General features: G+C 43.4%; 1 protein-coding gene across 1 annotated transcript in view; it reads left to right on the plus strand.

Annotated features, from left to right (window-relative positions):
• The window catches only part of KIAA1109 (KIAA1109 ortholog), a 452391-nt gene that overhangs the window by 151783 nt on the left and 284072 nt on the right, over positions 1-16536 (plus strand). The window contains 4 exon segments of the mRNA XM_030191772.1: positions 3909-4167; positions 7033-7757; positions 7760-7863; positions 14023-14093. Of these exon segments, the coding sequence (XP_030047632.1) occupies positions 3909-4167; positions 7033-7757; positions 7760-7863; positions 14023-14093 (1159 nt within the window).

Raw genomic sequence — 16536 nt, forward strand, 5'->3', positions numbered from 1 at the left:
AGAAAATAACTTCTAGAAACAGCCTTAAAGACATCCCAAATAATACCCAACGAAGGTCCGGAGTCCATATTAAGGTCAAAATACTCCTTCATAACTTGGATAAGATCTTTGCATAACTCAGAATCTTGTAACAAAACATTATTAAAAGTCTATCTACGTTCCCTAACCTCCTCACATAAGGCGGGGATGGTGGCCCACACCGGAGCATAATCTGATATAGTAATATGCTCTGTAAAGGAAGAGCAATCCACATCAGTTAATATTTTATCCACAAAAATATAATATAACATCATACAATCCTAAACTTTCAACCAAATTACTCAGAGCTCTGGACAATTTATAATCAGCAGAAGAAGGGGAAACAAAGCGGTCTAAACTAGGCTGCATAGTAGCATTAAAATCCCCTGCCAAAATAATCTGACACCTAGCAAAAGTCTGCAGAGCCAACAAAAGTTGAGCAAAAAAGCGATCCTGATGCTCATTAGGAGCATAGAGACTATGCTAACAGAGTCACCTCCTTCTGTTATAACAATAACATGCAAAAATAAATAATGACCATCAGGATTGCACTTTGCATGTAAAAGTTGCACCTGGACAGCCTCATGAAACAAAATTGCCACTCGACGTATTTTAGCCCCATGTTTATCAGATGCACAATACACTATGGGATATCTAGAATGGGACAGTAGGCCCTCATGCTGTTTCAAAAAGAGTTTCTTATAAAAAAAAAAAAACAACAACAACATGAGGTTGCACCTGAAGCAACTCTCGAAAGAGGGAGTGTCGTTTATAAGGGGAATTTAAACCCTTAACATGGTAAGGATAAAGCTTTAAATCAGTCATCAAGAATCAAAAAAGCAAGCAATCAAAAGCACATAATAAAGAGAAAAAGAGAGAGTGGGAAGAAAGGCACCAAAACAAACCACCCCCTGCCCCCCCATCCAAAGAACTCCACCCCACTCCACAACACCCATCCAGTTCCCCATCCAACCCAGTCACACATCCACCACCAACCCAGGATTCTCCAACAGACCAAGAGATCCCAGAGATGGGCAGCTGAGGGCATGAGTCCCCAGACCAGACTCCCTCCACATCCACTCCTCAATCATACCACCCTAAACAAGTAGATCAAAGATCCCCCATCCAAACAAATACATCCACACCAGAACAACAGACAGCAATGAATGCAAAGCTGAGACAGTGTCATATCATAAACTAATCCTCAAACCCCACCCCCTCTTAGCTATTTGCAGCAAGTCCAAAGAAAGCAGTATCCAGCAGTCGGGAAGGAGCCACAGTAGATCCTAGACGAGGCTGCTTCTTCTGAGTATTCTCCACTCGCTGTCAACGATGTAATTTCTCTTGGGTCGCTGGCGCAACAGTACTCTGGGGATGCAATGTAGGAGCTAGACTCGCCTCATATAAAATCTTCCATGCCTCCCCAAGTTCGTGCACCCGATGCACTTAACCCGCCACAGCAAAGTTCAGGGCAAAGGGAAAGGCCCAACGATATTTAATATGGGCTGAGGACAAAAGATCCAAAACAGGTTTCAATACTTTCTGCTGTTGTAAAGTATATGGAGAAAGATCTTGGTACACAGAAACCTTGGCCTCATTATACATCATCTGAGGAGTCTGTCGAGCTTTGGCCAAAATCAGTTCCTTATCCGAAAAGTGCACAAAACATGTCACAATATCCCTAGGGGTAGAATCTCGTGTGAACTCGTTCAAATTGAATGGAAGTTCCATCACCAATGGAGCCCAAAAGCTGCGGTCAGAGCAATTTAAAAATAACCACATCATCTTCTTTTTCACAAATTTCAGGGATCCCCCGGAAACTTAAATTCTTCCGGCATCCTTTGTTTTCCAAATTCTCTATAGAGCAGCTCCTCCTGGTACTCAAACAGCTGAGAGACATGCTTCTGCGAGGTAGTTAAACAGTCCACATGCTCCTTCATTTTATTTTCCAGCTCATACACACAACCTCCTAATTCCCACAGATCAGCACTTTAGTGGTCAATGCGAATGACTATATCCACTTGTGAAGCTTTAATTTCCTCCTTTATTTTGGCAAAATAGCGCTTCAATTGGTGTCACCCGGCAGCATTTTCGTCTCTTCGCAGGGAATCAGCCATAGAAAGTGCAGAGTCAGATTCTGATGCCGGGGTTGACAGAGCATGGCGACACACCGATTTTTCTGGGATCTTAGTAGTGGACCATCTTGGGATTTCCTCATAATGACACTAACAGGCTTATTTTCGAAAGAGAAGGACGCCCATCTTTCAACACAAGTCGGGAGATGGGTGTCCTTCTCCCAGGGTCGCCCAAATCAGCATAATTGAAAGCCGATTTTGGGCGTCCTCAACTGCTTTCCGTCGCGGGGACGACTAAAGTTTGCGGGGGCGTGTCGGAAGCGTAGCAAAGGCGGGACTGGGCCATGCCTAACACATGGGCATCCTCGACCGATAATGGAAAAAAGAAGGGCGTTCCTGACAAGCACTTGGGGGACTTTACTTGGTCAATTATTTCTTACGACCAAGCCTCAAAAATGTGCCCGAATGGACCAGATGACCACCGGAGGGACTTGGGGATGACCTCCCCTTACTCCCCCCGTGGTCACCAACCCCCTCCCACCCTAAAAATACATTTTAAAATATTTTTTGCCAGCCTCAAATGTCATACCCAGCTCCATGACAGCAGTATGCAGATCCCTGAAGCAGTTTTAGTGGGTGCAGTGCACTTCAGGCAGGTGGAGCAAGGCCCATCCCCCCACCTACCTGTTACACTTGTGGTGGTAAATGTGAGCCCTTCAAAACCACCAGAAACCCACTGTACCCACATCTAGGTGCCCCCCTTCTCCCCTTCGGGCTGTGGTAGTGGTGTACAGTTGTGGGGAGTGGGTTTTGGGGGGGGCTTAGCACACAAGGTAAGGGAGCTATGCATCTGGGAGCAATTTGTGAAGTCCACTGCAGTGCCCCCTAGGGTGCCCGGTTGGTGTCCTGGCATGTGAGGGGGACCAGTGCACTATGAATGCTGGCTCCTCCCATGACCAATTGGTTGGATTTGGTCGTTTCTGAGATGGGTGTCCTCAGTTTCCATTATGGCCGAAAATCGGGTACAACCATCTCTAAGGTCGACCTAAATTTCGCGATTTGGGCATCCCTGACCGTATTATCAAAACGAAAGATGGACGCCCATCTTTCGATAATACGGGTTTTCCCGTCCGTTCACTGGTACGTCCTGCGAGCACACCCTCAGGAAAACTTGGGCGCCCCTTTTGATTATGCCCTTATATGTCTCTTTAAACGTCGGTCACTCCCGTGCAGGAAAATCCTCCGATGGAAGCAGATAAAGGGAAATTAGCTCAAGAGCAGGCAGGAGAAAAAGAACTAGGTTGCTATCAAGCCAGATGATGTCACTTCCTACCAGATTAAAAAGCATTTTTTACTATAATATATTAATATTGTGCTGTCTCATAATCTTCTAAATTCTTTTCCATCACTCACAAGCTGAAAAATTAAAAACTTGCATTCTGATCCTCTTTAGACTAACAAATAGCAGCGTTTTAAGTGATTAGTTGGTGCTGTTCGTGGCTTGTTAACTGATTTTTGCATCCCATAGTATGAAAAGCAGTATCACCTGGCTTCATATGTTTCTCTCTTCAGTGTCAACCTCACACAAATAAAAAATTGTTTTGTAGCAGTGCATCTTAGTGAGTGTGTATACAGATGAATTAAATCACACTCTTCCCTTTGGATTTCAGTTCTGAATTTGAATATTTGCCTTTTCAAATCCTACTTAAGGCAAGGTACAGTTCAGGTATCGTAGGTGTGTCCATACCTCAGAGAAAGCTTACAATCTTTGTGCTTCCCTAAAGTGATGTATTTTTACGACGTACTTTTTTTCAGGTAAGACAAATGGCATAAAAAGGAAAGATTGGGACTCCAGATTGGTGGGGGTAGAAGTAGAGAGAAAGGCCCAGCACCTCAGCCTGCAGGTACCATTGCGATCTCACAGCTCAGCCTCCTCCTCGGAAGAGAACAGCAGCTCCAGTGCAGCACTCCCCCTACTGGGAGGGGAGAAGGAAAGCCCTTCCTCTGTCGTGGAAGACCATTTGGGGCAAATGGAATTCTCATCCAGCATGAGAATGGAAGAACCTCGTGCAAGGTAAATCCTAAGCCCTGAAAGCAATTTTGAATGGCAAATTTTCTGGTTGGCAAGCATATTTGAGTCTGTCTCACAAGTGAGTGCTGATATGCAGCAATGCTGGGATGGATCTGCTGTCCCAGAGCTCAGAACTTTGTGATGAGTTCTGAGCACTCTCGCAGTGGTTTGCTTTAGTGCCTTAGTTTTATTTTTATCTGCTTAGTGAGTGAACACAAAACAAACTTCTTCTATATAGTTGTTTAAAATTGTTGTTTTTCCTGATGCCGATTTTCTCTTCTTTATTTTCCACACACACAAAATATATATCTTTTTAATTGCGATTAATTGCCCACTTAAAAATTTTGATTGCAGTTAATTGCCTGATAGAATCTCAAACCCAACCTAATAGTTAGCGTTCCTTTTGCCTCATGTCAGCATTAGTTGATCCTGACTACTGATGTCTCAGACTGAGAGTGGGGAGTTCACCTCATTATCATTCATAAAGGTTGCCATCGAGATATGAGACAATTCTTTTTATCAGTCATTTAGAAATCAAAGTAATCTTCTGTGCCATACAAGTTTTTCTTCATGAGCGTCACGATTTCTCTGTACTTATTCAGACCAACAGTCAAGTGTCAGTGAGTCAACAAGGGACAGGGATGCAACTGCAATGTGGAATTTGGTTATAGCCAGTTGCATCCAGATGCAGGCTACCTACGTCCCCAGTCTAGAGAATCAGTTAGCTGGCAAACTCAGCAGAGTGGTTTCATCCTCATTAATGATACCTAGATGCAACTCCTCCGAGTTCTCTCTTCCCTTTAGCAGAAGTGGAGAATGCCTCAAATTAAAATTTTTGCCAGCAAACCTTCCTCTCTACTGCTTCCCCCCCCCCCACCCCCCCATTTAGCTCTGGATACCCTGGCAATTCTGTGGTGGTTCTTCTCTGATTATGTTCCAGTTCCTCTCATACCAAGAGTTCTACACAAATTCTAGCAAAGCCGAAGCACAATATCTCTTATGATGATGCCCCTACTAGCTTGCCTTTTGTTGCCTTCTGCCTCCTTGCAAACTGCTCCAATTTCCAGCACTTATAACACAACAGGAGGGTTCTCTCTTCATCCAGACTTGGAATCTCTATCCCTCATGGCCTGGAAATTGATCAATCTCTAGTTTCTGCACTAGGTGTTGCACAGTCTATCTAAGACATCCTGATAGATTCTTTGAAGCCTTCCACTAGATAACATGATTTGAAGTAGAACAGATTTCCACTCTGGTTTTCTAACAGCCACAACCCCATCACTTGTCCTCCCACAAGTATAGTGTTGGCCTTCAGAACTCCTCTGTCAGAGTTCATCTTGGTGCATTATTGGAAGTCGGCACGTGTTCTTGTCTTTTCATTGAGTTCTGTCCTGGTACCATTGAATGATGTCAACCACTTGTGTGGCTTATCAATCCTGTTGTCTATGGAAAACATCTGTTACAGATGAGAAAACATTGTCCCTTCACTATCTGCAGGTGCAAATTCATACCGTAAGTCACATCTTGAAACTGTAAAATAAAATCCAAGAGTCTGCCTAGCTTTCCCTTGGTTCCCACCCCTCCGTGGCATGTGCAAAAGTACTTCTACCTGCAAAGGACGAGGTCTGTTTTGAGTCCCCTATGTTAACCCAGGTACTCTTTTGAAAACTACCTCCCTAATGTTAAGTACATAAGTTTTGCCTTACTGGGACAGACTGAAGGTCCATCAAGCCCATCATCCTGTTTCCAACAGTGGCCAATCCAGGTCACAAGTACTTGGCAAGATCCCAAAACAGTACAATACATTTTATGCTTCTTATCCTAGAAATAAGCAGTGGATTTTCCCCAAGTTCATTTTAATGGTTTATGGACTTTTCTTTTAGGAAGTTATTCAAACCTTTTTTAAACCCCACTAAGGTAACTGCTTTTAGTACATTCTCTGGCAACAAATTCCAGAGTTTAATTACATAAGTACATAAGTAATGCCAAACTGGGAAAAGACCAAGGGTCCATCGAGCCAGCATCCTGTCCATGACAGCGGCCAATCCAGGCCAAGGGCACCTGGCAAGCTTCCCAAACGTACAAACATTCTATACATGTTATTCCTGGAATTGTGGATTGAATGAATAAAAGTTTTCTCCAATTTGTTTTCAATTTACTACTTTGTAGCTTCATTGCATTCTCCCTAGTCCTAGTATTTTTTGAAAGAGTGAACAATTGATTCACGTCTACCTGTTCCAGTCCACTCATTATTTTATAGACCTCTATCATATCTCCCCTCAGCCATCTCTTCTCCAAGCCCATTTTCCTTCCCATGATCCCACATCCTCTTTCCCCTCTCTCCCTCAGATGTCCCCACTGACAGCTTCTCTGATTTAGCTGGTAGGAACTGGGCTCACAGCCAGTCACACTGCTGAGTTTCCCTGGCAGGATGTGGGGGTCCTTGCCAGCCACGCCTCTTCTTCAGAAGTAGAACTGGATTACCAATATATCCCACCAAAAACAAAAGATTATTAAAAGAAAATGAAATAGTTGGATAGTAAGCACATCTTTAATAGGCCAATGAAAGCTTATATATAGAAATGTTTAGCGTGGTATTATGATTAAGTTAATGCTTGAATTTGGTTGTGACAAATCTTATTTAGAAGAAAGCTAATTGAGGATCATGTGTTAGAAGACGTAAAAGAATGGTGAACTAAGGTTACTTCTGAGGAGAGGAAGCAGTAAAGCTAAAAATCAAGTAAATGGATATTATGACGAGGTTATCTAGTATTGCTGTTCTTTTAGGCACAATGATGTATGACGTGAATTTCTGCCTTATTGTAAAAGTTATTTTGCTGTGCCTAACTTCTGGTTTGCTATTTCTAGTGCTTCTGCAGAGGCTTCAGGAACCAGCCCAATTTCTCCCAACACCCAGGATAGATCTCCTCTCAGGTCCCCTTTAAAACGCCAGGCGTCCGTGTGCTCTGCCCGACTTGGGAGCACGAAGAGCCTCACTGCAGCTTTTTATGGTGACAAGCAGCCGGTTGCAGTTGGTGTCCAGTTCAGTAGTGACGTTTCACGGAGTGATGAAAACGTCTTAGAGTCTCCGAAGCAAAGAAGAAGCTTTGGCTCCTTCCCATACACCCCATCTGCAGACTCAAACTCCTTCCATCAGTATCGTTCAGTAGACTCAAGCATGTCCATGGCAGACAGTGAAGCTTATTTTTCAGCAGCGGAAGACCTGGAACCTATAAGTAGTGATGAAGGTCCTGGCACATACCCTGGAAGGAAAAAGAGAAAAAAGCAGGCACAGAAAATTGATTACAGCAGAAGTTCTATATATCACAGTGTAGAAGGACCCCTGACTGGTACTACTTATGGTGAGACTAGTTTAGACCCCAAGACATTGCCAATTAGGAATTATGCTTCCCAGGCATCCTTTGTCTCAGCAGTGGGAGGAGAGGAGGAGAGAGTGGAGCATGTGTATGCAGTGGAGGCTGAAAAGGGTGCGGAGACAGAACAGATAACCCCTCAGCAGCCTGTGATGGCCTGTTACCAGAACTATCTAACCCAGTTCCAGGTCTCCAACTGGTCAGTAAAGCATCCAGCAAACAAAGAACATCAAAATCCTCATTGCATCGCCCTCTGGACCTAGACACACCTACTAGTGAGGAAAGCACATCTTCCTATGAGCAGCTTTCTGTCCCAACTTTCAAGGTATGCTGAAGAGGGAAATAGAGACCTCAGTAAACATTTATTGTATTTAATTCACACAGACTTGGTGAGATACACAGACAGCAATCGCAAATCAGCGTACACAGTAAAGTATATAATGAAATAGCACAAATACTTATATGTCCAGCAGTATAATATCAATCTTTTAATTGAATCTATGTTAGACTCTAGTCAGTCTCTTCACCCTAAATTGTGAATAAGCTTTGCAGTTCCTTGTCCCCCTGCTGACTACTCCAGTACATCCTTTTTTACATGCCCACTAACACCCAAATATCAAACAAAACATCAAGGTTTATAGTTGGTTCCAAACTGCATTTAGGGGGGGTTTATGTACGTGGGCTATCGTTAAAACGTGTTAGTTTACTGTTAACTCCAGTTATTAGTAACTAGGTCTCAATGCAGAAATGAGCCCTGTACTAAAATAGCATGAGTTAGGGGTCAAATAACACGTATTTATTTATTGGGATTTATTAACCACACCTTTATGAAGAGATTCACCCAAGGCGCTGTACTGCAATGCAACAGTAGTAAAATGACCAAATATAAACATAAATACAATAAATGAGGTAAACTTGGAAATACGATGTCCGTACAATACAAACAAACCCTAATAGACAGCATAGAAGGATATTCAAATAACAGAGATATGATACGATGTCAGCATAACACCAATGAAACACCTAATAAGCAATGCAATAGAACATTCAAAAGCATAGATTTGTAGCATAGATATGATGCTAATGCTTTTCTATGTAGCTGAGGGACCACGTGCAGATATATAGATGGGGACAAGATGGTTAGTACAGATTCAATTGGGATAAATAGATGAGTGGCTAAACCGAAGGCAAAATCTTCATATAGTTAAGATATGAGGAACCTAGTCTAAGTTCCAGGGTGTGCAGCAGTGCAGAGTGAGTGTATACTATAGTCAGTCCCTCATGTATTAAAGGCTTGTGAGACGAGCCAGGCTTTCACCCACTTCCTGAATTAGAGATAGTCTCAAGTTAGACGTAGCCCCTTTGGGAATAAGTTCTACAGTGGGCTTGCTGGCGGGTATCATATCGTACAATTTCTTTTGATGAGGTTAAAGATAATGATGCTCCTTGAGAGGACCTTAGAGACAACTCTGTTTTTGCATTCTTTAGTCATTTCCAAACTGAACTATGGTGACATAGTCTATTTGGGTATTGCCCACTACCTTTTAAAAAGGTTGTGCACTTTGCTGTCTGGCTTGCTGGGTTGGCTGGCTCACTGGCTGCATTAATTATGGGTGCAATGTCTTTGTTTTTTTTTAACATGCAAAAAACAGAAATTGCAGATTGTTAGAACACTCAGATTCTATTAAAACAAACTGTTCTCAGTTAGGAGTTACGGATCAAGAAAGGGATCTGGGTGTCGTCGTCGATGATACGCTGAAACCTTCTGCTCAGTGTGCTGCTGCGGCTAGGAAAGCGAATAGAATGTTGGGTGTTATTAGGAAGGGTATGGAGTCCAGGTGTGCGGATGTTATAATGCCGTTGTATCGCTCCATGGTGCGACCGCACCTGGAGTATTGTGTTCAGTACTGGTCTCCGTATCTCAAAAAAGATATAGTAGAATTGGAAAAGGTACAGCGAAGGGCGACGAAAATGATAGTGGGGATGGGACGACTTTCCTATGAAGAGAGGCTGAGAAGGCTAGGGCTTTTCAGCTTGGAGAAGAGACGGCTGAGGGGAGATATGATAGAAGTGTATAAAATAATGAGTGGAATGGATCGGGTGGATGTGAAGCGACTGTTCACGCTATCCAAAAATACTAGGACTAGAGGGCATGAGTTGAAGCTACAGTGTGGTAAATTTAAAACGAATCGGAGAAAATTTTTCCTCACCCAACGTGTAATTAGACTCTGGAATTCGTTGCCGGAGAACGTGGTACGGGCGGTTAGCTTGACGGAGTTTAAAAAGGGGTTAGATAGATTCCTAAAGGACAAGTCCATAGACCGCTATTAAATGGACTTGGAAAAATTCCTCATTTTTAGGTATAACTTGTCTGGAATGTTTTTACGTTTGGGGAGCGTGCCAGGTGCCCTTGACCTGGATTGGCCACTGTCGGTGACAGGATGCTGGGCTAGATGGACCTTTGGTCTTTCCCAGTATGGCACTACTTATGTACTTATGTACTTATGTACATACACTGATTGCAGTTCTTTTACAGTAGAAAGCACTGGATGGCTGGGTCTTAACTGTTCTTTGCAAGCCACTGATACTGAACTCCGCATAGGAGAGAGTTGACTGCAGAGATATAGTGAGAGTAGCCAAGCACAATAAAACAAAGGGAGTAGAGTATAACACGACAAACAAATCAGCAAGAAAAAGTTCAACAAAACTATAAAGAGAATGATTTCAAACTAAAACACCACAAGAGAAAATGGAGGCACTTCAAAGAGGAAAATAGGTACTGTGAGCACACAAGCACGTTTATTTTGTGTGAAAAGGTTTTTCCTACATTCATCATTAAGCTTAACTTAAAAAATGTGTGCACAGACCTGCCCAAAGCAGTGCATTTAGCTTAGCCCTTATTGCATCCATTCCATTCCATTCCTGGTTTTTATATTCCACGTATCTCCAACAGGAATCAAAGCGTGTTACACCAAAAATTCTACATAGTAACATAGTAGATGACGGCAGAAAAAGACCTGCACGGTCCATCCAGTCTGCCCAAGAAGATAAATTCATATGTGCTACTTTTTTTTATTTGTACTGTCCTCTTCAGTGCACAGACCGTATAAGTCTGGCCAGCCCTATCCCCGCCTCCCAACCACCAACCCCGCCTCCCAACCACCAGCTCTGGCACAGACCGTATAAGTCTGCCCAGCACTATCCCTGCCACCCACCACCGGCTCTGGCACAGACCGTATAAGTCTGCCCAGCACTATCCCCGCCGCCCAACCACCAGCCCCGGCACAGACCGTATAAGTCTGCCCAGCACTAGTCCCCCCTCCCAACCACCAGCCCCAGCACAGACTGTATAAGTCTGCCCAGCACTAGCCCCGCCTCCCAACCACCAGCTCTGCCACCCATTCTAGGCTAAGCTCCTGAGGATCCCTTTCTTCTGTACAGGATTCCTTTATGTTTATCCCACCCATGTTTGAATTCCGTTACCATCTCCACCACCTCCCGCGGGAGGGCATTCCAAGCATCCACCACCCAAGAAAAATGTCAGGAAGTATTTTTTCACGGAGACAGTGGTGGATGCTTGGAATGCTCTCCCGCGGGAGGTGGTGGAAATGAAAACGGTAACGGAATTCAAACATGCGTGGGATAAACATAAAGGAATCCTGCTCAGAAGGAAGGGATCCCCAGAAGCTTAGCCGGTGGTGGGAGGTGGAGATAGTGCTGGGCAGACTTATACGGTCTGTGCCCTGAAAAGGACAGGTACAAATCTCAAGGTAAGGTATACACAAAAAGTAGCATGTATATCTTGTTGGGCAGACTGGATGGACCGTGCAGGTTTTTTTTCTGCCGTCATCTACTATGTTACTATGTTACAAACACTATCTGGAAACTACCATAATTCAGAGATATTTATCAAATAAGAAAGTTTTCAATGCTTGTCTGAATTGGAAATGTTCTTCTATGCTCTGACTCCAAACTGGAATTGAGTTCCACAGTTTGACTGAAAAATAACTAAAAGAGCTGTCCTAAAAAAGCTTATAACTGATCTTATTTACAGCCAGAAGGCTTAAATTCAGTAAATAATTGGAACAAATGGACAGACGAATTATCTGATAAGACAGTAAAGATATATGATCCAATGGGCAACAGCCATAAAAAATCTTTATATATAAGTACATAAGTAGTGCCATACTGGGAAAGACCAAAGGTCCATCTAGCCCAGCATCCTGTCACCGACAGTGGCCAATCCAGGTCAAGGGCACCTGGCACGCTCCCCAAACGTAAAAACATTCCAGACAAGTTATACCTAAAAATGCAGAATTTTTCCAAGTCCATTTAATAGCGGTCTATGGACTTGTCCTTTAGGAATCTATCTAACCCCTTTTTAAACTCCGTCAAGCTAACCGCCCGTACCATGTTCTCCGGCAACGAATTCCAGAGTCTAATTATACGTTGGGTGAAGAAAAATTTTCTCCAATTCGTTTTAAATTTACCACACTGTAGCTTCAACTCATGCCCTCTAGTCCTAGTATTTTTGGATAGCGTGAACAGTCGCTTCACATCCACCCGATCCATTCCACTCATTATTTATACACTTCTATCATATCTCCCCTCAGCCGTCTCTTCTCCAAGCTGAAAAGCCCTAGCCTTCTCAGCCTCTCTTCATAGGAAAGTCGTCCCATCCCCACTATCATTTTCGTCGCCCTTCGCTGTACCTTTTCCAATTCTACTATATCTTTTTTGAGATATGGAGACCAGTACTGAACACAATACTCCAGGTGCGGTCGCACCATGGAGCGATACAACGGCATTATAACATCCGCACACCTGGACTCCATACCCTTCCTAATAACACCCAACATTCTATTCGCTTTCCTAGCCGCAGCAGCACACTGAGCAGAAGGTTTCAGCGTATCATCGACGACGACACCCAGATCCCTTTCTTGATCCGTAACTCCTAACGTGGAACCTTGCAAGACGTAGCTATAATTCGGGTTCCTCTTACCCACATGTATCACTTTGCACTTGTCAACATTGAACTTCATCTGCCACTTGCACGCCCATTCTCCCAGTCTCGCAAGGTCCTCCTGTAATCGTTCACATTCCTCCTGCGACTTGACGACCCTGAATAATTTTGTGTCATCGGCGAATTTAATTACCTCACTAGTTATTCCCATCTCTAGGTCATTTATAAATACATTAAAAAGCAACGGACCCAGCACAGACCCCTGCGGGACCCCACTAACTACCCTCCTCCACTGAGAATACTGGCCACGCAATCCTACTCTCTGCTTCCTATCTTTCAACCAGTTCTTAATCCATAATAATACCCTACCTCCGATTCCATGACTCTGCAATTTCTTCAGGAGTCTTTCGTGCGGCACTTTGTCAAACGCCTTCTGAAAATCCAGATATACAATATCAACCGGCTCCCCATTGTCCACATGTTTGCTTACCCCCTCAAAAAAATGCATTAGATTGGTGAGGCAAGACTTCCCTTCACTAAATCCGTGCTGACTTTGTCTCATCAGTCCATGTTTTTGTATATGCTCTGCAATTTTATTCTTAATAATAGCCTCCACCATCTTGCCCGGCACCGACGTCAGACTCACCGGTCTATAATTTCCCGGATCTCCTCTGGAACCCTTCTTAAAAATCGGAGTAACATTGGCTACCCTCCAGTCTTCCGGTATTACACTCGATTTTAGGGACAGATTGCATATTTCTAACAGTAGCTCCGCAAGTTTATTTTTTAGTTCTATTAATACTCTGGGATGAATACCATCAGGTCCCGGTGATTTACTACTCTTCAGCTTGCTGAACTGACCCATTATATCCTCCAAGGTTACAGAGAATTTGTTTAGTTTCTCCGACTCCCCCGCTTCAAATATTCTTTCCGGCACCGGTGTCCCCCCCAAATCCTCCTCGGTGAAGACCGAAGCAAAGAATTCATTTAATTTCTCCGCTACGGCTTTGTCCTCCTTGATCGCCCCTTTAACACCATTTTCGTCCAGCGGCCCAACCGACTCTTTGGCCGGTTTCCTGCTTTTACATAAGTACATAAGTACATAAGTAGTGCCATACTGGGAAAGACCAAAGGTCCATCTAGCCCAGCATCCTGTCACCGACAGTGGCCAATCCAGGTCAAGGGCACCTGGCACGCTCCCCAAACGTAAAAACATTCCAGACAAGTTATACCTAAAAATGCGGAATTTTTCCAAGTCCATTTAATAGCGGTCTATGGACTTGTCCTTTAGGAATCTATCTAACCCCTTTTTAAACTCCGTCAAGCTAATGTATCTAAAAAATTTTTTACTATGTATTTTTGCTTCCAACGCTAATTTCTTCTCAAAGTCCTTTTTTGCCCTCCTTTTCTGTAATAATAGTTTGCTTGGAACCTAGAAAAGCAGACAGTGTGTCAAGTGATTCATAATAAAGCCATTTCATTAAAGCTACAATTATCTAAAATTCTTTTTATTTATTTTAGGTTGTAAAACAGGGCCTTTCTGCCAATGCTCTGCTGGACAGGGGAATGCAGCTGATGGGCTCAACATCCAGGTGAGACATGATTTACAGAATGTGATGATTGAATAGGCTGCATCCAAATCAACTTCCTTCGCTTTGTGCATATCCCATGTTTCCTTTACCTTATAGTAAATAAATACTTTTTCCTAGAGTACTCTTGTTCTTTCCACCTTTTTCACCCTTATTCTTTGACCACTTATTTCAGAGCCTCCTTGATAATTAGAGAGGCCCACCTCCCCTGAATTTATACTTGGAGGTATATTTTGAAGTTAAAGAGGAAGATGGAGTAGAGTGCTTGCAGTTCCTGGAGGAAAAACTTTTCTTTTCTGCCACAGACCTGGGACTGGGGAGAAGATTGATTTTTCAACAGAACAATTCCGAGCAAACTAAAAAGAAAGTGAATGTGTTCACATGGCCAGACCTGTACCCAGGCAGTCACTTTACTGTTCATATCAAGGATGTTTTCATTGATTATAAGTTTAAAACAACACTTAACTGAAATCCAAATATATGATATGTAGTGTGTTTCCAATCCAAATTTTTGATCTCCCAGTCAAAGAAATTAATCAGCTTAGTTTAACAGGACCAAATCTGCTCAAACCATTCTGCTCGGATCCTGTAATCCTCTGGATTTCAGAAACTGTACTCTTTAACAATAATTTCCCAGATAAAACATGAGAGTTATTCCTGGAGTTGGAAAGATGGTAGGGACTAACCCTGTCATAGATGGGGCGGATCAGTGCCGTAAAATGATGATTCTCCCAAAGCTTCTATATCTCTTTATGGCACTACCTATAGAGATGCCCAAAGGCTACATACGGGGCCTGCAGAGGAAAATCTTTGCATTTATATGGAAAAAACGGCCACCCCGAGTCAGAAGGGAGACTATGTACCAACCAAAAGAGAGAGTAGATATGGGGGTGCCTTCCCTACAAAGATACTACCAGGCTGCACACTTAAGAATATTAGCTATATGGATACGAAAGGCAGGGAAGTCGGGCAGTAAAATGGAGCAGGGATGGTGGGGCTCAGATCCCTTAGAGGCGGTGCCATAACTCCCAAAACAAAAGTTAGGGGAAATAATTAAGGACAGTCCCCCACTATTACAATGGCCCCTAGCGATTTTTCCAGGGCGAACATACTACACACACATGTTCCTTAGATTTGCCCCTAAATTTGGGCTAGGGCAAACTGGTGACGCCTACTTAGAGTGGGAAAAAATGGGTCTGTGTGAATTAGGTAAGATGTATGAAAAAGGGAAAACGGTCTCCCACTCAGAACTGTGCCAGGAACATGGGCTTTCCCCTTTACAGGCTTTTCAGTACATGCAGGTAAAGGACTTTATCAAGCGCCGGGCAGAGGATGAACTTAGCTTGACCGAAACGCTTCTGGAACAGGGAATGATGAAGGGGGGAGGTCGAGGAGGCATTACCAGACTTTACAAGGCCTTACTATTTTACGATACCCCAGTGGAGCACTATACAGCTAAGGGGGAAGAGGCCTTGGGAGTGACTTATGAGCTTACACAATGGGTACAAATATTTAAATCTCTATTACGAGTCTCTACCTCCAGTGCTTTGACAGAAGAGCGGTCATAAGATCCTATACTGTTGGTATTACATACCTAGTCGCCTGGTAAAAATGTACAAAACTGGATCTGCGCTATGCTGGCAACAATGTGAAGCCCAGGGGGACATGTTTCATATCTGGTGGAAATGTGATCATGCGCAAATATTTTGGGCTGACATTGTGGCTTTTTTGAACAAAGTAGCAGTAGTTGAGTACCCTGTGACCATGGACAGCTGTTTGTTACATTTTAAACCAAAGGGAATTAACCGAGTCACTCATCAATTTGCGACTCAGCTGTTCTTGGCAGGCAAGATGACTTTTGCAGCAGCATGGAAGAAACCACAAATACCGGGACTGCAGAGAGTTCTGGAAAGGTTGGACAATGTGAGGCTGATGTCCAAACTTACAGCTATAAGAAAGGGAACCATAGCTCACTCTTACAAAATATGGGACACACATGACAAGTGGTGAAGGGTACAAAGTGAAGCGGTATCTGATCATAACTAAAGTCTTCTAGGGGGGGGGGATTGGGGGCAGAGAGAAGTGGGAAAAGAGGGTTTAGGAGTGGGGGAGAGCAGGGGAAGATATATGCGTTTAATTTTTTCTATATGTTTGAGAGTGGAGGAGTGGCCTAGTGGTTAGGGTGGTGGACTTTGGTCCTGGGGAACTGAGGAACTGAGTTCGATTTCCGGCACAAGGCAGCTTCTTGTGACTCTGGGCAAGTCACTTAACCCTCCATTCCCTGCCGCATTGAGCCTGCCATGAGTGGGAAAAAGCGCGGGGTACAAATGTACAAAAATAAATGTTGAGCTTTTGATGTTGGATTTTGCTCAGTTGGAAAAGAATGATGTTTTGATCTGAACCTGTATTCAATGAAAAATTTCAAAATAAACAAAAAAAAAAGAAA

Source organism: Microcaecilia unicolor, chromosome 2 (genome assembly GCF_901765095.1).
Source record: "Microcaecilia unicolor chromosome 2, aMicUni1.1, whole genome shotgun sequence".
Lineage (NCBI taxonomy): Eukaryota > Metazoa > Chordata > Amphibia > Gymnophiona > Siphonopidae > Microcaecilia > Microcaecilia unicolor.